Source organism: Zingiber officinale, chromosome 4B (assembly GCF_018446385.1).
Source record: "Zingiber officinale cultivar Zhangliang chromosome 4B, Zo_v1.1, whole genome shotgun sequence".
NCBI classification, from domain to species: Eukaryota; Viridiplantae; Streptophyta; class Magnoliopsida; order Zingiberales; family Zingiberaceae; genus Zingiber; species Zingiber officinale.
In genome coordinates this window covers 32,431,747-32,454,781 of record NC_055993.1, presented here as the reverse complement: position 1 = coordinate 32,454,781, position 23,035 = coordinate 32,431,747, and the positions used below count along the sequence as shown (strand labels likewise).

The 23,035-nt window shown below is 32.9% G+C and overlaps 1 protein-coding gene across 1 annotated transcript in view; it reads right to left on the bottom strand.

The window, feature by feature from the left end:
- LOC121978185 (protein transport protein Sec24-like At4g32640) overlaps window positions 1-23,035 on the bottom strand; it is a 72,578-nt gene that overhangs the window by 5,799 nt on the left and 43,744 nt on the right. Inside the window, exons 13-19 of the mRNA XM_042530561.1 lie at window positions 22,904-22,975; window positions 22,753-22,836; window positions 7,331-7,450; window positions 7,164-7,232; window positions 6,215-6,292; window positions 5,949-6,087; window positions 5,557-5,721 (exon numbers count right to left, since the gene is read on the bottom strand). Of these exons, the coding sequence (XP_042386495.1) occupies window positions 5,557-5,721; window positions 5,949-6,087; window positions 6,215-6,292; window positions 7,164-7,232; window positions 7,331-7,450; window positions 22,753-22,836; window positions 22,904-22,975 (727 nt within the window). The remainder of the gene's footprint in view (window positions 1-5,556; window positions 5,722-5,948; window positions 6,088-6,214; window positions 6,293-7,163; window positions 7,233-7,330; window positions 7,451-22,752; window positions 22,837-22,903; window positions 22,976-23,035) is intronic.

Below are 23,035 nucleotides of genomic sequence, written 5' to 3'. Positions count from 1 at the left end.
TTGTTATGCTTCGTTTCAGTTACGTATTGCTGTGTTCAAACCTAGTAGTGCTCTTGTTAGTCAAAATAAGATATCTGAATCTGGAATACAGCAACATAGGTGGAAAAGGAGTGGGGTCAAGTGACTATGATAGAAATTTTATTACTCGAGGACATGAATTAGGAGGAATTGTTTGTCACTATAGTCATAAGCTAGGACATATAAAACACACTTGCAATAAATTGCAAAATAAGAAAACATAGTCGACCAATCTAGAAATGATATTTCTAAGATTTGTCATGATTTACTCATGAATATGCCAAATTCTTATAATACCAAGAATCATTAAAATCTCCATCCATAGTGGTTACTGTCCTCATTGAGTTAGGTAAACCAAATATGTCTTGTTTCCTCATCCTCCAAACGGGTCATTGATTTTAGTTTCAAAGATCATATGGTGTTCTAATATGCTCTTTACTTTTCAATCACATACTTCTACATCTACTAATACTTTAGTAGATGGGTCAATCTCATGTTCTTGGGTTTGACACAATTACTCCAACTCCTTCAATTTTTACACGGTCTTAAACTTACCTTAGTTGTCTTTTAATTTAACTTTTGTAAGTAAACTCACGTATACTCTTAACCGTTGTGTCTCATTATTATCTATTTCAGGATCTTATGATGAAGAAGATTATTGGTAAAGGATATGAGTGACCTCTATATCCCTGATAAACAAGTACCAAAGTCCATCATTTGTTTTGGAATAATCACCCCCATTCAAGTACATTGTCACTTGGATCATCCTTTATTACTAGTATTGAAGAAACTTTATTCTCAATTTTACAGTCTATCCTCATTAGATGTGTGAATTTGCTAAACATCATCGTCTTAATTCAAGTCTAAGAGTCAATAGCTAGTGCCTCTTTTGAATTAGTTCATTCAAATGTTTGGGAACCACCTTGTCCTATTATGTTATATCTCAAACTGGTTTTAAGTATTTCATTACTTTTGTTGATGATTATTCTCGCATGACATGGTTATGTCTGATGAAAAGTCATTTTGAATTATTCTTTTATTTCTTTGCCTTTTAAAATATTTCTGTATAAATATTACGAAGTGATAATGCTAAGTAATGCTTATCATAACTTTTCAAACTTACATAACTCAAATGGCATTCTCCTTCAGACCTATCGTGTAGAATATATACATTAAAACTACAAGAGCTTTATTATTTCAAATGCAAGTTCCTAAAAATAGTTTTGGGCGCAGTGTCAACAACTCACTTTCTAATTAATCGTATGCCATCATCCATTCTTCACTGTGAGACTCATTATGTTCTCGTAGTGTGTTTTTCTCGGTTATTCTCGAGTTCAAAAAAATATAGATGTTACTGTCCTAATCTTAGCAAGTATTTGGTGTCCACCAATATCACTTTTCTTAAAACCACATCTTTCTTTCCCTCTACCAATCGCCCTAGTCGAGGGAGGATGTGATTTGTTAATCTATACCATCACATCTTCTATTTTTTATTCCACTAAATCTATTCTTATTAGTCTCCCATTTAGCAAGTTTATTCTCGATGATATATTCCTCCTAATCCATGTCTTGCGTCGGCTTCTTCATCAGCGGATCCAATTTCAAGTGATGATTTAACAATTGCTCTTTACAAAAGTAAACGTCGATGTACTTATCTAATGTTTTCTTTTATATTTTATAGTCACCTATCATCATCTTCGTATTCCTCTATTGCATCTCTCAATTCTATATCCCTTTCTAAAACTGTTCATGAAGCTATATATCATCCCGGTTAGTCTAATGCTTTGATCGAAGAGATGTATGCTTTGGATAACAATGGTACTTGGACCCTAGTCAAATTACCTGCAAGGTTTGCAGAAGGCAATTGGATGTGAATTGAGATTTACAGCTAAAGTCAATCTTGATGGGTCTATTGCTCGACTGAAAGTCCACCTTGTTGCTAAAGATTGACCAAACCTATGAAGTGGATTATTCGGATGCTTTCTCTTATTGCTAAACTTACTTCCGTCTGGTTATTTATTTCTATGGCAGCCACTCATTATTGACATTTACATCAGTTAGACATCAAAAAACTTCTACATGGTAACCTTCAAAAGGAAGTCTATATAGAAAAACCACTAAACATTGTTTCTTAGGAGAAGTATTGGAAAATTATTAAGGAATTTGAAATGAAGAAATGTAAGTCTATCTGTGTTCTACATATAGTGATACCAAAGATTTAGGGATTTATAAATACTTCTTGGGTGTTGAGGTAATCTGATGTAAGAAAGTAATCTTCTTATCTCATATGCACTTGACTTCTAGTTTGAGACGGGAAAATTAAGGGTTAAACCACCCAATAACTCCAATCGATAGCTCAAAAAATGGTGAATTATTTGAAAATCCTAATAGATATAGAAGATTGGTTGGAAAGTTAATTATCTCACAGTGACTTGCATAGATATTACATATTTAATTAGTATTATAAGTCAGTATATGTCTTCTTCAACAGTTAATTATTAGGCAGTTGTAAAATAAATTGTGTTATTTAAAAGGAGCACCTGGAGGAGGTATCTTATATAGTAATCATGGTCATATTTGAATTTTGAAAGTAGAATACTAAATGAGAATCAAAATGGAAAATCAGTGTATTACACCTGATAATATTCCAATAGAGATGGAAGTGCTTAACAAGACAGAGAATTTGACTCACGAAGTTATATTCAATCTGATATTGAAAACGAAGAAATGACTAAGTAGAGATAACTACTCTAATCCCCTTATAAAAACAAAGAAACTTATAAAATTGTACAAATTATAGGGGCATTAAGCTAATATATCATACCATAAAATTTTGAAAAAGAATAATAAAAAAACGGAAGAAGGTCAAGGTGACCGAAAATCAATTTGAATTAATGCCTAAAAGATTAATGATAGAAGCTATACACCTTGAACAATTGATTGAAAAGTATTGAAAAAAACCAAGACTTACATATGGTATCATTGACTCAAAAAAAAGCTTATAATAGAGTGCAAATTAAAAATATGTACAAGAATGTACTGATGAGAGTGAAGACTCAGAAGTGTTTTTTATGAAGAAAACAAAGATAAGTTCTAAATCATTTCTTTTTACACTAGTTATACACAAATTCATTGGATACATCCAAGACACATTATCATTCTACATGATGTTTATAAATGGCATTGTTTTAGTTGATGAGACATGCGAAGTAAATACTAAACTCAAATCATAGCGGAAAACACTAAAAGTAAAAAAAAAAAATCTAAGATTAGAATAAAAATATAATTATACGCAATTTAAGTTTAATAGTAGGAGTAGACAAGCAAGGTAATTGTTAAGGTAACTAAGAGCTTCAAGTATCTAGGATTGTTAAATACAAGTAGCATGATTGAAATGGAAGAGTGTGTCAGAACAATACCTCCAAAGTTTAAAGGAAGATTTTACAAAATGACGACCTACTTGTTATATTATATTAGTCTACAAATTGAGCACACAAGCAAAAAATGAAAATCGTAGAGATGAGGATAAACTCAACCATGGTTCAGAATCAAAACCGTCAACTCAAAAGGTTCCAAGAATGTCGACCATTAACCTTAACCTTCCAAGTTATGGTTTGAAACTATCATTGGTTAGTGATGGTTCAAGATTATTATTATTGCTTTTAAAAAATTATAAATTTATAAAAATAAAAATAAAATTGTACTTATTTAAATTGTCTACGTATAGGGTATGGGGGAATTAAAGCCACGTAGTTCATTAGTTATTTCGGTATTAAAATCTTCTACTTCATTCATTTAAATTTTAAAGTTACATGTCTTTTATTATTTTCCTAACTTTCGTCCAATCATTAGTGTTTGAGCTTCCAAAAAGTCAAAAGCCAAAATAAATAGAGAAGAATATTACATTAAATTCTTAGTGTGATGATAGTCTTCATTAATTTTGTATATTTTATGATAGTCTTCATTATATATATATAATTTTATTATTAAATAAATTATATCCCTTAGCAAATTTATTATTGGATAAATCATACAAGTCAAATAGTTTTTATAAACTCAATATTGAATGAATAAAAAGATAAAATAAGACCAAAGAATAATTAAGAGAGTCAAATAAGATTAATAAATTTAATAAGTTAAAGATAAAATAGTGTCATATCAAAGAATTCAAGACAAATAGGTTGAAAATTAGCTTTAATATAAAGGTAGAATAATCTCGCATTAGAGAATTCAAGGCAGATAGGTTGAAAAATTAACTTTAATAGAAAGGTTGAATAGTTCCACATTGAAAATTTTAAATAAATGAGTTAATTTATATTGAACCATACTATAAATATTATTAAATAAAAAGCTATAATTTAAAAAATCTAAACTAAAATTAAAATATGTATATATATTAAATAAATACAAATGAACCGGTGGTTAACCGACGGTTCAAATTGATAGTTGAACTAGCGGTTGAACACGTCGGTTCATTGGGATCCAACCCGTAAAGACGGGTTAGTTATGGGTTGAACCCATTGAACCGGGTCAACGAGTAACCGACCCGTTGACCTAGTCCAAGTCCAATTTGGACCTGACCTGTGGATAGGTCTAGATGCGGATAGACACGATAAAAAATGAGAACATTAGAAAGAAAAGTCAAAGCACCTATTGAGGCAAATCTTTAAGAGGCATGTTTCAATGATATAGACATGTAGTTGGGTGGCTAATAAATGCTCAGTTAGGCGTGAGATTATGACAAATACTGTTAATCGAGAAAGACGAGATCAAATAATACTTGATTAGCAATGATAAAATAGAATAATTTATATATATATATATATATATTAAACCCAATGGCATAGGAGGATCGATATAGCCGACCTTACTTAATGGAATAAAGTTTGTTTATTGTTGTTTCATCTTTGATTTTTTTTAAATTATTTCCATTTCGATCCTTCCGGCCCCGTACTAGACTGGTCCTTACATTTTGTAATCATGGTTGCATCCTTTGAGAGAGGGTGTGAAATAAAAAATTCCATTTTTACAACAAAATGAAAATGCTAAGATGGATATGTGTTGTTTCTAAAACATATAATATCATATATTCTTATATTCAAAGAAAACCCAAGAAATTACAAGTTGAATCCATTAGACTAGAAGTAAGAGATATAGAAACAAAAATTATATTTAACATAATAAAAATTAATTCAGAACACCTAAACTGTTACTAGCAAAATGGCCTTGCCATATAGCAGCCTTACATAAGAGTCTAATGGCATGATAAGATCCATAGAGTCATCCCTCAATAGTTGGGACATAGCTTGTTTGCTATTGTAATAATATTTCCATGCAAATCCAACAGTTCTATTCACATGGGCACCAAAACATCCTTGCCAATCATCCATGCAATAATACATTTAATGACACTAATATATTAGTCTGCAAAACAAATAATCCCAAGAGCAAAATTCCATACTTAGCAATATATAGACACCATTACAGCTAAAGAATAGATGTATCACTGCAAAAATATTTCTATAAGTTTGGTCATACCTAGCGTATAGAGAGGCAATAGCTTCAGAGCTTCAGGAAGAATTAGCTGGCCTGAAGATGATACTGTCGCGCAAAACTTACGGTAGGCATGTAAGATGTTGATGCAGAGGTTTATGATCTGCTCACGGACTTGAGAAAGCGAGTTCACTAGGATGCTGCTTGCCGCTACAAATTCCAGACATCAAAATAATTGTTTAAATTTTTTAAAAATCAAACACTGCAAAAAGTTCAAATACTTCCCAGTTTTCAAATGGAATAGACCTGTAGTACGTGACAAAACAAACAGAAACACAGTAGTTTAAGTTGCATACATGTAGACCAAGACTAGCAAGTTATATAGAAGAAGGCTTAAAAGGAGGAGAAAATATAAAATAAATAAAAGCATATTCTACCTTGCTTGAGGATACAGGCAAACTGGGTATCCAAGTCAGCTGTACGGAAAAGATTGCTAAGCATGCTAGTGCAAGGAAGGGAGAGGTTTATAACTTTAATTCTTCTTTGACCATACACAGTAGTGTAAAGAAGTGCACACTGCATAAAGAATCATAAGTACAGTCATGACTGACAAGATCAATTGCAAAGCCAAGGCAAACTTAAATTGGAAATAAGAGAAAGGTCCCTATTAAAATATCTTGGGAAGGCATAGACTGCTGCATACCTGAAAGGCACATTCTGAATTCTCCTGGAACTTATCATCATATTTGAAAGTAACCATTATAGTTTTATCGCAGTCTATCTGTGACACATAGGTATTTTTGTATCAGATTAATGTGTAGATGCAAACACAATAACTGGCATATATCATCAATGTACGCTCCATTTCAAGTCATTATGCAAGCAGAGTTAAATAATGGAATTTTCATCAAGCCAGATATGCAGTACCATAACTACATGTCATCAATGTACTCCAATGGTTTAGGAGGTAGGCAGTTATCAGTGCGTTGAATAAGGACAGATATCACCCTCCATGTCAAGGCATTATGCAAGCAGAGTTAAATAATGGAATTTCCAGCAAGCCGGATATGCTGTTCCATAATAGCTGAGTGATCCAGATCCACATCGGAACAGAGTTGTTTCAGTATCGATCTATATTATGATCCAGAACACTGGATTGACAACAAAAAATTGGGTTTTGAAATAGCAGACAGCTCTTTTTTTAAGAGCATGCGGGTTCAAAAAGAAATAAGAAGGAAAAAAAAGGCAGCCTGGTGCACGAAGCTCCCGCTATGCGGGGTCCCGGGGAAAGATCCATTGTACGCAGCCTTACCCTGCTTTTTGCAAGAGGCTATTTCTAGGATTCGAACCCGTGACATTTTGGTCACAAAGCAACAACTTTACCGTTGCAACATATTTCGATCAATTGAAGTCATAAAATCAATCCCTTATAGTGCAGAATTTCAATTAGTTCATAACTATTAATGAAATTTAATAAATTTTATTTGGTAGTTTCTATTTATGGCTCTATATTTCCAAGTTTTAATCTCAGTAATTTCGTAATTGAAAAAAGGTTTTCATGTTACCAGAGCACTGCATTAGGAAGCCTCTCCTACAGTGCTTTTAGGCATGGCAAAGTTAACTATCACTTATTGTATTTCAGAGGAACTTACTGCAGGAAGATCAATATCAGTGGGAATGCGCTTGCAAAAGCTTCCAGCATATTCCTGAACTTGAAGGCCCTAACAAAATGTAAAATAAAACTTATAAATAATTAACATGAAAACTAATGATAGCATTCATTCAATCTCCAAAATACTTTGGAAGCCAGATACTTTACCTGGCTGCATCTAACCCGCATCACTGCCTCAAAACCTTGGGGTCTACTAAGATTCCATCTAAGATCATTGTAGAGTTTCCCAGGATCAGAGACAGCAGAAAATGGATAATAATAATATACCTGCAACATCAAATGAAAAAATCGAATTTACTAGCCCAGCGCTCAGAAACGTCTGTCAATTTCTTATTGTCATATATGGATGCGTTGTTGCATGGCACAATCATAACATGTAGGCATTGATGAACACAAGGATTAAATTTTCTTTTGTTGACTGGTGCTCATACCAGTCAAATGAAGTTCCAGCATAAGGAATATGGAACAGTTCATCCCACATAACATGTCCCACTTACCAATGTGGTCAGATGATACCAAGTTTGGCACTAACTCCAATGACTTCTATTGTCAACTGGAACCATGGCTGCTCGTTGTCAACAAAAACACCAATGTTTATCTTGGGGTTTAAATGGCTAGAATGACAAGCTGAGATCGGTTTAAGCATTTCCCCCTTTTTCTGGTATTTCTGTTCAATCCACTTTTGGCGCTCTAAAATCTCTTAACCCTCAGAAGACCAGTACAAGTGGCTTATGTGGTCATGAAAGATGGCAGGATGTTTCATTTGGAAAAAAGAAAATGTTAAACAATTCATGCATAAAATTGAACAGCCAAAGAGGAAGATGTTGTAGATGAATGAATATAGTAACTTCTTAGTTTTTCAACTGTCTAAGAAAGGTATAAATTAAGGTTTTAATTTCATTTTATTCTGGTCAGCACAAGTGAAACTTATTTCGCATGTAGACTAGCATGCAAGAAGCTGATGTGATAACCAAAAACTTATTCTACCTGTCTAATAGCACCAAGGTTTAAAATTTTTAGTTGTGTCAAAGTTTCAATATATTATCGGAATGATATATAGTTCAGTACCATATCGTGCCATGTCGTGTCGTGTTGATACAATTTCGGCACTTTTTAAAATATAAAATATATTAATTAAAAATATTTTTAGAAATATTTGATTATTATAGATGCTTATTATTAAGTTATAATTTGAAATGCTCATTATATATTATTAAAATTGTGACAGCCTCACGTTTGCGGTACCGACCGGCAGCCGGCACAAGATTAAAATCCTTGAGTTGCACACAAGAAGCTTTAGTACTCTCAGTATAAGGGCAAAGGAAGGAGGTCGATTTGCAAAAATCTTCCGTAGTTCCTCATGAGCATGTTCCTAAATAGTAGGTGTCTGTTGTTCATAGGTTCTGTTGCAATTGCACTGAAAGTGAGTGGAGTAGGTTGATTTGCAGACTAGTTGTTCTTGGGCCTTCCCTCCCATCGATGATTCGCTTTTCCAAGGAAACGAATATCACTCCGTACCGGGAGGCACGAACAATTTTTACCGTTCCGCTGCTCGGTCGAAACTGACGACAGACGAGCTACAATTTTGGCGCATGATACGCACGCATCCACAACAGTAGGCGCGATCGATTAATCGCGATAGAAGGAATCGAATCGATTCCTTCTATCACGCGATCGATTACATAAGGAATCGATTCCTTCTGTACGAGCGACGGAAGGAATTGAATCGATTCGATTCCTTCTGCCGCGATTAATCAATCGCTGTAAAAAAAATCTATAAAAAGGCACTAGAGAGCGATCAATCAGCAGGCGAGGCGAGCAGTGACGAGCCAAGGCGCGCAGCGGCAAGAAAAGGCCACAGCGAGGAGGCGAGGCGATGCGCGCTGCGTGCCGTAGTTTTTAAAAATAAATTAAATTTTAGATTTAATTAATTTAAACAATTCTCAAGGAAGTGTGATATTTCAAACAAGCTTTTATAAACTCTAATTAAACTATCCCAATAAAATATATAAAAATATATAATTAAAATTAAAATTTTAATTTTAATTAATATTTTGAAAAATTATTTTTTAATGTTTTAAATTGCATTTAAAAATTTTAAAAAATTATAATGAATCAGATTTATATTTTAATAATTTTTTTGAATTTTTAAATGAAATTTATAAATTCAAAAAAATTATAAAAATTCAGATATATATTTTAATATTTTTTTATTCTTTTAAATTTCATTTAAAAATATTCTAAAAAAAATTTAAAAATTCTAAAAAAATCTAATATATTAAATTTATATTCTGATATTTTTGTTATTTTATATTTTGTACAAATAATAATTAATTAATTAATTAGTATAATTATTATATATATAATAATATTTTTATGTTAATTTATATATTTATTATAGATAATATTTTTTATTTTAGAATTAATTTAAAATTTTAATCTATGAATATTAACATATTTAATTTTTATACTTTTATGATTCCTGCTTCCTCAACATATAAATATATATATTTTTGTCAAAACAAAATGTTTCATCATATATATTTTTGTCTGAGAATGTTTTTACTTGATATGTTTAGGAAAATTTGTATGCAGTCAAGTTTATGATTTCTAATAAAATACTTATAATCTTGTGTAATTCTGATCATTCTAAATTGAGAAAGATGAATTAATATTTTTAGAAAATTGTTTCAAATTTCAGAAATTGCTCTTTATAGTTTATATACTTAATTTATAAATACACAATGATAAATACATTCTTGATATTATAAAATGATGACCATTACCTGAAAATGTGTATTATTCATAATTTTTATATAATGCATAGGCAATGACACCAAAACAACAATCTCATGATCCAACTTGGAGACACGCGTGTCGATTAGAAAATCGATTCCATTGGCAATGTTTACATTACAATATGATTGGATGTGGCGATGGGGTCACATGCCTAAAACAACATCTTGCTTGTGGATATCCGAATATTTCTAATTGTCTAAAAGTTTCTCAAGAAGTTCGTCGTGCAATGAAAAAGGAACTTGATGGCAAACAAATATTAAAGTATAAACAACACCAACAGTGTGAACTTGTAAATAGCCGAAGCTCTAAAGAAGCAATGTATGATGAAATGGAAAGCCGTGGTGAAATTCCAAATGATGAAGACTTTTTAGCAGCTCTTAGTGCCTCTCGAACTCAATATGACTATGAGCAAAATATGCGACATAGAAGTGGCTCTAGTGTCAATGGAAGTGGCTCAACTACTGCAGCAACATTAGGAAGGAGTGCAAGTGTTCGTATTACTTCAACACAAGGTGATATTGGTTATTTTTTTCCTTCTATGAGAGGAATACATGTAGTTGATATTGCTGATATTGATCCACTAGCATTCCCAGACCAAGCTAGCAAACAGACTAGGATTAATGATGCATATTCAAAAGATAAGAAGAAATCAATCGGTAAAAGTATTGCTAAGTTTTTTTTTCCATTTTAATCATATTCCCCCTAATGCAGCAAACAACACATACTACCGTAGCATGGTGTCCAACATCTAAAAATCTGGTCCTCATATTCAACCTCCTACATATGAAATTGTTGGTCCATATTTAGATGAACAAGTGGAGGAGATCAAGACTTAGATCCTATCATGCAAGAAGCAATGGAGCTTATATGGGGTTACATACATGGATGAGCATTATCAACTTTCTACTATACTGCAATAGAAATGTGATATTTCATAAATCTATTGATGCAACTACAGACTATCATGATGCACCCTACATATATCGTTTGATGGATAGTGTAGTTCACGAGATAAGTGCAGAACATATAGTACAGGTGATTACAGATAATGGTGCCAACTTTAAAAGGGTTGGAGAGTTATTAGAGCAAAAGTATCAAACATTATTTTGGACACCATGCGCAGCACACTATATCGATTTGATAATGGCAGATATCAATAAGCTTGATATAATGAAGGTAGTTAAAAAAGGACAATCTATAACAAAATTCCTCTATAATCATCATTGGGTTCATGGATTAATGAGGAAAATTTATTGATGGGGAGATTCTATGACCAGAAGCGACTAGATTTGCTACTCACTTTCTCCTGTTAAAATCGTTGAATCAGAAAAAAGTCAGATTGATTGGGAAGCCTCTCGATATTCTAACACGACCGAAGGTAAGGAGGTGCAAAAAAATTATTATATCTGTCAAATTTTGGAACTATATCACATATATTCTTATAGCAATAGAACCATTGTACGTTATTCTACGTAAAGTTGATATGGATAAGAAGCCACAAATGGACAACGTTTACCGCCTAATTCATAAAGCAAAAGAGGAAATCAAGAAGTGTCTACAATCACCGACCAAGTATCAACATTACATTAATATAATCACTACAAGATGGGACGATCAAATGGGAAAATCTATTCATTTGGTCGGTACGTATTTTTTAATGATAAAGAATTTTTAATATTGTTATTAATAATTATATATGTTTAATTATTATAGGTTATTATCTCAATCCGACATATAAATACCGTTATAATCTTATTAAAAATGATGATTTATTAGTGGCCCTCAGACATATAATATCAAGACTACATACAAATAGAAAATTAATTGCTGAGACTATTAATGAAAGTCAATTATTTCGAGAGGGGTTCATTTAGCGATCCTATTGCAGTGTCATGTAGATCCAAAATGAATGCAGGTAAATATAGTAAAAATTATTACTAATTACTGTCAACAAATATAAATACTATTTCAATTTTATTCTTATTTATTTTACAACTGAGTGGTGGTTACAATATGGAGGATCAACTCCAAATTTGAAAAAGATTGTAGTACGAATTTTATTGTAGTACGTTCATTTTCAAATTGTAGTACAAATTTGAAAATGAACGTCTTCAAGTGGTTATGAAAGAAATTGGTCAACTTTCTCCCTCATTCATACAAAAGTATGAAATCGTCTTTCTTATCGTTGCTTGGAGAAGATGGTCTACGTTCATTATAATATGCGTCTTCAACTAAGAGCAATAACAGAGGAGAATGAAGAACAAGAGTACGGTGATGTAAACCCATTTGAGAATGATCCAATGATAGATTGGTGGAGCGCTGTTGAGGCTGAGAATTCATTACTTGATGAAGCAGGAGACCCACCACGACCATCTCAATTTCTTACTCAACAGATTGAAAAAATACAAACTAGAGGAGATAGATGAAGCTTTTGATCAAGAATTTTGATTTTATAGATCTCGATCTAAACGTTTTCAAACATCCCAACCCCAAACCCAACCAAAGTCCATAGATAAAGGCAAAGGAAAAGCTCCTGCAATTTTTACTAAAAAGAAAGAAAAAGGCAAACCTCCTACTTTTACAGGAAGAGGTCAATTGAGAATTAGAGAAATCCACTCGATGCAATTGATGAGCAAGAACCTATGTAGCATGGATACGGGTACGGGTATCGTATCGGACATGACACGGATACGACGATACGAAATTTTTTGAAAATATAAGACACGATACGGCTAGAATACGGCAATTATATATATATATATATATATATAATTAAAAATCCTAGAATAGAAAACCATATTACATCAATCATAATATCCATTATAAATAAAAAGTAAACATAACAAAATATAAAACACTAAATCCATATTAAACAAGTTAAAAAAAAATTAAACATCCATATCTGTCTCATCACCAACACCGCCTTCGTCAGTAAATAAGACTGACTCCAACTTAGGTTAATCAAGAGACAAATTGACAATTTCAAGGATAGCAGCACCCTCCATGTCCATGGAATCAAATCCATCTGCTCCAACATCCCACATCTTACTTTCTCCTTCGTTATAATGTGGACTCCTCCTAGATAAAAGACGAAGATTATAGTGAACATATACCAAATCTTCCGCTCTTTGTGGTGTTATCTTGTTCCTCTTCAATGAGTATATGAAATTGTAGGTACTCCAATTTCTCCCACAACAAGAAGAAGAAGATGGTTGTCCAAGTAGCTTTAAAGCTAAACTTTGAAGAGTTGGTGCAGAAGCACCATGGATAACCCACCACTTAATTAGAGACATCAAACCTCGATCACGCATTGCATCATTATCAAAAAAAATCATCAATGGCAGCTGAAAAAGTGGCAAACTCCTCATTGACACTTCTTCGTTCGGATGAATTGGAGTAATATCTTTCAATGCACTTTTTCCTTTCCCTTGAAACTTCGATGTCCCTATGAGGAGGAAGACGATTGGGAAATTCTTGGAGCCACTCATGGCTATAATACCTATATAAAAAGATTGATAGTTTATTAGTTTAACATCAATCATAAACTAATATTTCTAATTTGCTAAAACTTAGAAAGTAAAATTTTTTAGAGCTTTACCTTGGATTCAAAGAATGCACCAAATAATGTAGAGATGTATTGCTTTTATTCCATCGGTCCATCAGAATATTATGAACAATCACATAAAACTTTGAATCTTCACCATGAGCCCCCTTTGAGATAGCAACTCTCATTTTCTCTATCATTTCATCCCACCACTCATAGACTAAATGAAGACAAGATTGATCGGTGTCCATTTTCCTTAGTATCTCATAAATCAGACTTGTGAAAGCAAGTATATAATCAATCTTTTGCCAAAATAGATCATCCAATATATAGTACTTCACTACTTTGGCCTTCACTACATCATCCTCCTTGTACACATCCCATCTTTCACTAATCACCATGTTTTCAAGACATTTCTTGATTTGTCCAAACCTTTTAAGCGTAATGATCGTGGAAGCAAATCGAGTATCCGCAAGTGAGCATCTTCAAGTTTGAGTTATCGTTGAACATCGATAATCTCATATTGTGATTCAGGATAAAATTCTTGATCATTGAAGCATCATTTGCTACTTCTGCTATCCACTTGCACTCATCAAAGGCTTCTTTGTTTCGTAGAGAGTCAGTCGGTGCACAAATATTCTTCAAAGCAAGATTCAATATGTGCACAACACAAAGAGTCCAAAATAGGTGTGGATACTTTGCCTCAACGAGTAACCCAACAATTTTGCAAACAGGAGCATTATCTGTGACCACTTGGACAACATTCTGATGTCCCACTTCATTTATAGCATTAATGAGCAACTTAGAGATGAAAATTTTATCCTTGTACTCGCCTTCAAAATTTATCGCCTTCAAAAACATAGGACAACTTTCACACACGGCTATGGTATTAATTAGTGGTCTTCTTTGCACATCCGACCACCCATCACTACAAATACTAACCCCCTTTTGTTTCCAAATAGTTTTTGTTGGCTCTAACAGCTTTTCAATATGAGCTTTTTCTTTTTGAAGAAGTGAAGTTCTCAATAAATTGTATCCAGGTGGAAGATAACCTGGAATCGTTCGTTGAGTAGCCAAACTAATAGCATGAACATAATGAGGATTCCTAGCAATATTGAAAGATAATGCCCCGTGCAAAAGAGCCTCGTAATTTAGAGTGGAGCTCATCTCTAGCACTCAAGTTAAAGCTTTTTCAAGAGGGTCAAGTTATCCTTTCCTCTTCTTTGTTAGAGTTGGATCATCATTTTGCACAGACCACTAAATGATGATTTTGAAGCCATGTTTGACGATGCAGATGACGAAGGCAACGAAACTTCTTCGGTTTAGAATTCTTCTTTCTCAATTCTGAATCATCCACAAGTTGTTGCATACGCTTCATTTGATCCATTGTAACAGTTGTAGCCCTTTTTGTTTTAACAGTGTGCTTTCACCCTCGAATATGATCCTTTGCACACTTTAGTACATATATTGCATGATCAAGTGGCATTTCCTCCTCCAACTACCTTTTCCACCTTGGTTACAAATTTCCACAAAGGAGAATAATCATCAATATCCTCCTGTCCACTCTCATTTTGAAAACTTTCCATGGAAATAAGTTGAAAATAACATAAACATATTGATCAATAGACTTTCCAACATTCTACTCACTACTGTACAATATTTTTCTTTTGGCGTAACAAATTAAAAAAGTGTTGTTCCATTGACCATTGCACTATCTGCACACTGCACGGGAAGCCCGAACCAAAATGTGCAGTGTTATAACTGCTATGAGAAAGGTCTCGTGGATGTACAGTTCTTTTTCAAAAGAAAGAAAAACGAAAAAGCAATAACAAGTTCAGAACAGTGATTTCAGAAGAAAAAACAGAAAGGTAAACTTGCAAGAAACTAGAGGGCGGCGGCGAGTAGTGGTGAGGCGAGCAGGTGAGGCGAGCAAAGGCGAGCAGGCGGTGAGGCGAGCAGGCGACGAGGCAAGCAGAAGGCGAGGTTTGCAAAAGCTATCAGTTGCGATGTTTGCAGCGGCGAGAGCAGGGAGGAAATAATCAGGAGCAACAAAAGACCGAAGACAAGAATTTAGGCTTTTGTTATGCCAAATTCATTTTAATTTTTTTATTAATCAATCCTTATAAATTTATTATTTTTCAATTTAATCCTTATAACTTTTAATTTTTTACATTTGAGCCCAAACATATCCGGAAGCGTGTCTCATCCGTGTCTTAGTCGTATCCTAATCGTATCCGACTGGTCAAACTTTAAAAAAGTCAATGACACGAATTTTGTCGTATCCAACACGCGTATTTGCATGTCGTGTCCGTGTCTGTGTCGTGTCCGTGTCCAACACTTGGAAATAAACCTACAAGTGCCCGTGCTACACAGACAAGAACATAATAACAGTGATGAAACATCATCACCTTCTAACACTGTAGTCTGACGAGAAGTTCGAAATGAGGATAGTGATGTTGATAGCAGTGCAAGTACTCATGTAAGTGATAACAGTGGTGATACATCCAGTGGTAAAAATTATATTCTCCCTACTCTAGCACCGGAGCCATGGACATGTGAGATAGATTACACACATGCAACTCAAGATTATGATCATGGAGCTAGAAATAGTGTTATTCAATATCAACGTCGATATAAGGGTGACAAACAAAAGAAAGTTCATAATTATCAAGATATACGGGAGAGTTTAGCTGAGATTGATTCTGGTCAAGTTCATCATACTCACAATCTTTTATTTATAACTCCAATGCATCATATGATGATCCATCATACCAGAACTCGGGACGTGTACTTATCCTTATCATGTGTCTGTACATGTACCCATTCCAATTTTGGTAGTTCCAATTCAAATCCAACATCTAGTGATGAATCGAGACACGCTGATGGACATGTGGAGAAATCAATAACAATATTGCATATTATGGGATGATTATTTAATCTGAGCGTTGGAGAACTATGAAGTTGACATAAGCAGAATGTTGCAAGAACCAATGCTTCCATCTGATTCATGCCACTCTTTTTGGTATTAATAAGGTAACATATTATGATGTATCAATTTTAATTCAAGTTATTGTAGATCAATTTTTTTTTAAGAAAACTATATTTAATTTTTTTTCTAACAATATTAAATTATTCAAAAATTGAGAATTTATATAAAATTAATGTACAACTTATTTTTAAATTATACACAATAAACAAATTTATCTAATAATTACTATATATAAATAAAAAAATACCGAAACAGTATCGGCACGGCACGATACGATACCAAAACTGTATCGTTCTGGTCTGGGACCGAAACCTCGGCACGGGTCTAAATTTTAAACCTTGCCCTTTTCTTCTTCATTTGTCTAAGAATAGTGTAAATGAAGTTTAAAATTCATTCATAGTAGGTCAACACAAGCAAAACTTATTCCACCCACCATGGCAAGCATATTCCACAGTTCCTCACGAGTCTCTTCCTCAATCAGAGGCTTTTATTACAATTCCTGTAACGGGTGAAGGGAGCAAGTGAAATTGTGAATGGTGTAAGTTGATTTGTGAGATGTCGTTGTTGGGCCTTTCTTACCTCCCATTGATGGCTCACTTCTTATTGTTTTCCTTTTTCTTGTACTTCTCAAAGTTTAAAATTTCAAACTATGCACTCTCTAACCAGATATGATTTTGATATTATATCATGCTAATATGATTTCAATATATGTTCAATTGAATTAATAATAAGGTTACTTTTAATTTGTATAAGTTGTATCTTTTAGTTAAGTTTTCCTTGACATTAGTTGTTTATTTAATAGTTAATTGCATTGCTAATACATGTTATTTATATTTGTTGATTAATATGATTACATTAACTTCATCCACGGTGAATAAACTCCACCATGGCCGGTCTCGAGCCCAAGTAAATGAGAGTTGCGTTAGGTTGTCAATCACCGTAAAACATAAGCAAATGTTATATATGGATCTACCAAACTATTATAATAATACTATTACTAGGTTGTTCTCCAGAAGGAATGCATTGTAGGATTTGATTGCAATGTCTCAGTAAGTACTGTTACATCTCCATAAGAACTTGGACGTAATATTAACTATATGCACCTTAAGTTGAATAAGATAAAACATAAGAATACCAATTATATTAAATTTGGAACATGGAGAGTATGAATACATACTAGCAAAATAATGGAGGTAGTAAATATGATGATTATGAGAATAATTAATATTTTCTGTTTACAAGAGACAAAATAGGTATGATAAAAGATAAAAATGATAGAGAACTCAGTTTTAAGTTATAATAGAAATAGTAAAACAAGAAATAGAGAAAATATTATTGTAGATAGTTCGTTAAGGGACAAAATAATAGCAGTTAGAAAGAAGGATAAGATCATAACTCTCAAAATAGTGATAGTAAAAGAAACTTCAAGTATAATTTGATAAAGACACCAAATATAGGTTAATGAGATAGTACAAAAAATTTCAACAATCGAAATGATTTTAAAAGGAGATTTAAATGAGCATGTAAAAGAAAGAAATGAGGAATATGATAGGATGCTAATTTTGGAATAAGAAATAAAGAAGGAAAAACTATAATGAATTTTGCAATAATATATGAACTTATAATAGTTAATATATTTTACAAGAAGAGAGAGCATAAAGTTACGTTCAAAAAAGTTAATAATAAATAGAAAATTAATTTACTTATGGTCAAGAAGAGAAAAAAAAACTATAAAGATTGCAAGGTCATCCTTTGAGAAAACTTAACTCAACATAGGTTAGTAGTATTAAATACACGCTTTAAGTATAATATTTGTAGAAAAAGAACATAGGTTAGTGGTATTACATACGCGCCTTAAGTATAATATTTGTAGAAGAAAAACATGCATGGCTGGATCAAGCGATGGTAGTTAAGAATGGGAAGCAAAGTATTTTTAAGAAAAGGGTAGAAACACAAATATTAAAAATACATAAATGACGACTTGAATACGTCATGGGATAAGATGATATTAAATTTAAAAATGCAGGCCAAGAACTTACTCACTGAACTAAGAGGATGAACACCACCAAATAAAGAATCTTGGTAGTGGAATGAGGACTGGTGGCTAATGGTAAACTTCCGTGGGGTAGGGTCGGTCACCCAGGCTTGACATTACCCAACCTGGTTAATCATTTGTTTTTTGGTAATGAAATGAGGAAATATAGGAAAAAGTGGGGAGAAATAGCATATAATCTAGTGTGCCTGTGAGAATGAAGAAAACTTAAAAAAAACATTTATAATCAAAAAAGAGGTTAAGAAAGCAATGAGTGAAATTAAAAATAAAACTTTTCATACGCTTGTAGCGACAGTTTGATACAAAAGGAGAAAGAGACATCAAGAGAGAAAAACAAAGGATCTTAACCATTAAGATGAATCTAATATGATATTAGTAATGGATGAGAAAATAAAGGAAAGATGAAAGAGGCATTTTTATCAACTTTTTAATAAAGATTTAAGTGACCAACTTAGCTTAGGAAATTTAAGTAGCTAGAGGAGTATAGAATTTAAATTTTTAAAAGTAGAATAGACATTAAATGGGATGCAGAATAAAAAAGCGATTGGACCGAATGATATTTCGATAGAGATATGAAAGTACCTAGGAAAGTAGAATATTGAATGACTTATGAAGTTATTCAACCTGATACTGAAAATGAAAAAAATGTTTGATCAATGAAAGGTAAGTACTTTAGTCTCATTTATAAAAACAAAGAAAATGTACAAAATTATGCAAATTTTAGGGGCATTAAGCTAATAAATCATACTATAAAACATGAAAAGAGTGACAGAAAAAAAATTAAGGAGACCAAGGTAACTAAAATCAATCTGGATTTGTACATGAAGGTCGACCCATTACCTAACACCTAAGCATTAGTTGGTTAGTCAATTGCTAGCACCTCGGTGATAGTTGGTTGATCCATTGCCTATCACCTAGGTGGTAGCTAGTCAACCAACTGCCTAGCACCTAGATTATAGGTGGAGTAGGCAATTATCATTAAAATAATATTACAAAGAAAAAATATAAATTAAATTAAAAATAACTAATGTAAATAAATACAACAATTATATTCTTAATCAATCAAAATAAGTTTGCAATCACAAATAATCAAATCATAATTAATTAATAAACACTAAAGATAACATTTAGAAGGGGAGCCTTGGCGCAACGGTAAAGTTGTTGTTGACCAAAAGGTGGTTTAAATCCTGGAAACAGTCTCTTGCAAAAAGCAGGGTAAGGCTGCGTACAATGGATCCTTCCCCGAGACCCCGCATGGTCGGAGCTTCGTGCACCGGCTTGCCTTTTTTTTTTTTAAGATAACATTTCATATTTCACATTACAACTAAAAAAATTATATATATACATATATATTCTAAGTATATTAAGATTAAATGATGATGAATTTAATAATGAATAAGGCAAAAACAAGAAAAATGGGGAAGGGAGTTAAAAAAAAATGATACAGATTACGAAAATTGGGTGAAAAAGATGAGGCAAAAATCACGAGCTAAATGGGGTGAATTGGGAAGTTTTCACTAGCAACTAGGCAAAGAGATCTCATGCCAAAATTACCTAAGGAGAGGAAAGATTGTTATTAAACAACATTAATATTCATCCATTAAGCCCATATATCAATTGTAGTAATTTATAGAGATGGAACTCTATAAAGAAAAGGAAAGATTGCCCAAAATAAAATGTCTTCATTTTTCATAATGCAAGTATCTCATTACACGGCAAATTGACTACATAGAAAGATAAGCAATATAAACATTGTGATTAGGTTGTCTAGAATTGAACAAACTTCAAGTTACTTATAATTGGAAAAAGCTTATTTAAAAATTAAAAAAAAAACAAAAGAAGCATGAATACTAAGGGAATGGATTTTATCACATAGAACTACACATGAAAAAAAATGATAAGAACTCTCTCCACCAAGTTTGAAAATACCAACAAAGAAATTGGCTCTGAATGGTTTAATCAAGGACTAATCCTATTGGTTTGTATAAATGGGGATCTAGAATTGAACACACTTCAAGATAAACTAACAATTGGAAAGAGTTGTTTTAAAATAATGAAACCAAATGAACTGTCATCATAAAGAACTCACGTGATAAATAAGAGCTCTCTCAACCATGTTTCAAAAAATCAACATGGCAGTGGGCTCTTAGTGGTTGAATGAAGGGTTAAATGGTTAAATGAGCTACTCTCCATTTGATCAAACAAAAACCTTGGTAACTGTTAGGGCAAGAGAACACCCAAAATTGACCACGAAAAGAAAATTAAGTAGCTCATATATGGTATCATCAAGGAGAGGACAAACAAGTACATGAGAGCATGCAAGAGTTTGTTACTTCACCCTATAAAAGTCATTTCAATAGATTATCATTGTTCTAGAAGGTATAGACTTGGACATTGGAGGGAGATAATGCAGATTATGAATTCAATTTTTAAAAGTTAATGATTTTCTGAAAGGTTAATTTGGTAAATCCCTTTATTTAGGAGAATAAGTTTACCAAGGTAGTTTTGATTTGGTAATTATATTGTTTACAAAATAGATTTATTCACTTTAATAGATTATCATTGTTCCACAAGGTTCGGACTTGGCCTTTGGAGGGAGATAATCCAGATTATGAATTCAATTTTTAGAAGTTATTGATTTTCTGAAAGTTTACTATGGTAAATCCTTTATTTAGGAGAATAAGTTTATCAAGGTAGTTTTGATTTGGTAATTATCTTGTTTACAAAATAGATTTATTCACTTTAATAGGTTATCATTGTTCTACAAGGTTCGGACTTGGACTTTGGAGGGAGATAATCCAGATTATGAATTCAATATTTAGAAATAATTGATTTTCTGAAGGTTTACTTTGGTAAATCCTTTATTTAGGAGAATAAGTTTATCAAGGTAGTTTTGATTAGGTAATTATCTTGTTTAGAGAATAGATTTATTCTAGATCGAAGTCATTTTAAGTATAAGAGTATATCTTTTCTAAAATTTCTAATTTTATTTTGAGTTTTTGTGTCTTTCAACCACCTAGTGGGATAAGGCTTGGTTGTTGTTGTTGTTGGTGGTGTTGCTGTTGTTGTTGAGTATTTCGAGTGACCTCAATTCCCCCTATCAATCATTTTTTAATATAATAATATTTCCTTTTGCCGTGAGTTTTTTCTCTTTATGAGATTGTTGTTCCTTATGCTTGCATCAATTGACATCAAAGTTGAATTCCTAATTCAGTGTCGATACGATTTGTTCTCTCGTGTTCTGTTCATGGACCATTCCCTTTCTCCACTACCCCACAACCAGCAACCTCTTTGTCATTGTCTTTCCTAGCAAGAAACTCTTGGTTGCCTTTTATAACCACCGACCAACCTCGCCTCCAACTTCACAAGCCTTAACATTCCATAACATCGCCCAGAGGAAGTTCTCCACACATCCAATAGAACCCAATGCTAGGAGCTCCTCCTCCATAAGTCCTTTTAAACCCACAGCCCACCCATTCACTTCTCCCCTTCATCCACATAATCTTCATCTTCCCCTAATCCCATCCTGTAGATCTACCCTTCCCATGAACACCAAGCATATGACAGATCCACTCCTTCCAGGTGTAGATCTAATCCTTAAAATTTATAGAAGTCACATGAACTACCCACTGGAAGAAATCCACTTCCTTCATACCTTGATTTTGACTATAGAGGAGGCAAGCACTATCAGTTCTCCAACAGTCCAGGCCTATGCAGTTCCACACAGTCAATCATAGTAGATCAAATAACACAACAGTATATAGTGATCATAGTGCACTTTATCAGTGGATGAGATGTTTCAGCTATGCGGAGTGACATACCATGGTATTTGAATCCTTTGTCATGATAACAATTTAACAGAATAATAGCCCATCACTAGATCAGGTAACAAGACTATATATACGGTGATCATAGTGCATTTTATCAACAATAAATCAATAATACATACAACATCCACCACTAAATCAGGTAACAGGATTGTCAATATGATGATCATAGTTGCATATGTTGAACGCCCAATGTACAGAAACATGTCTCAAAGACAAAGCAAGTAGTCACTAAGAAAATCTAAGCTGCATGATACAACTAGTGCATTCTTAAAAAGATAACATTACAGAATGTAATATTAGCATTCCAAAAAATATTATAAAATGCACCCAGTTCAATGGAGTTTTAAAAAATACCTGTCCTCCAGTAGTTCCAGGAACAACGGAAATGGAAGCAATGTCCACAAAAGTCTGAGCGGTGATAAATATATCAACACAAACCTGGAAGTAAAGCTTTATTAATAATAATTCCAATCCAAAAGGATCGAAGTAAGATAAAGCATCCTGCCTGGTGCTCAGCAAACTCAATGGCCATTGTTTTCAGTGTCTTGTCTGCTGGTTGAAACAACTTATGTGCCTCCTGCCGTCCAATCCAAGGAAAATAGATTAGACATACTGCAATCTCATAGATAATGTTTGT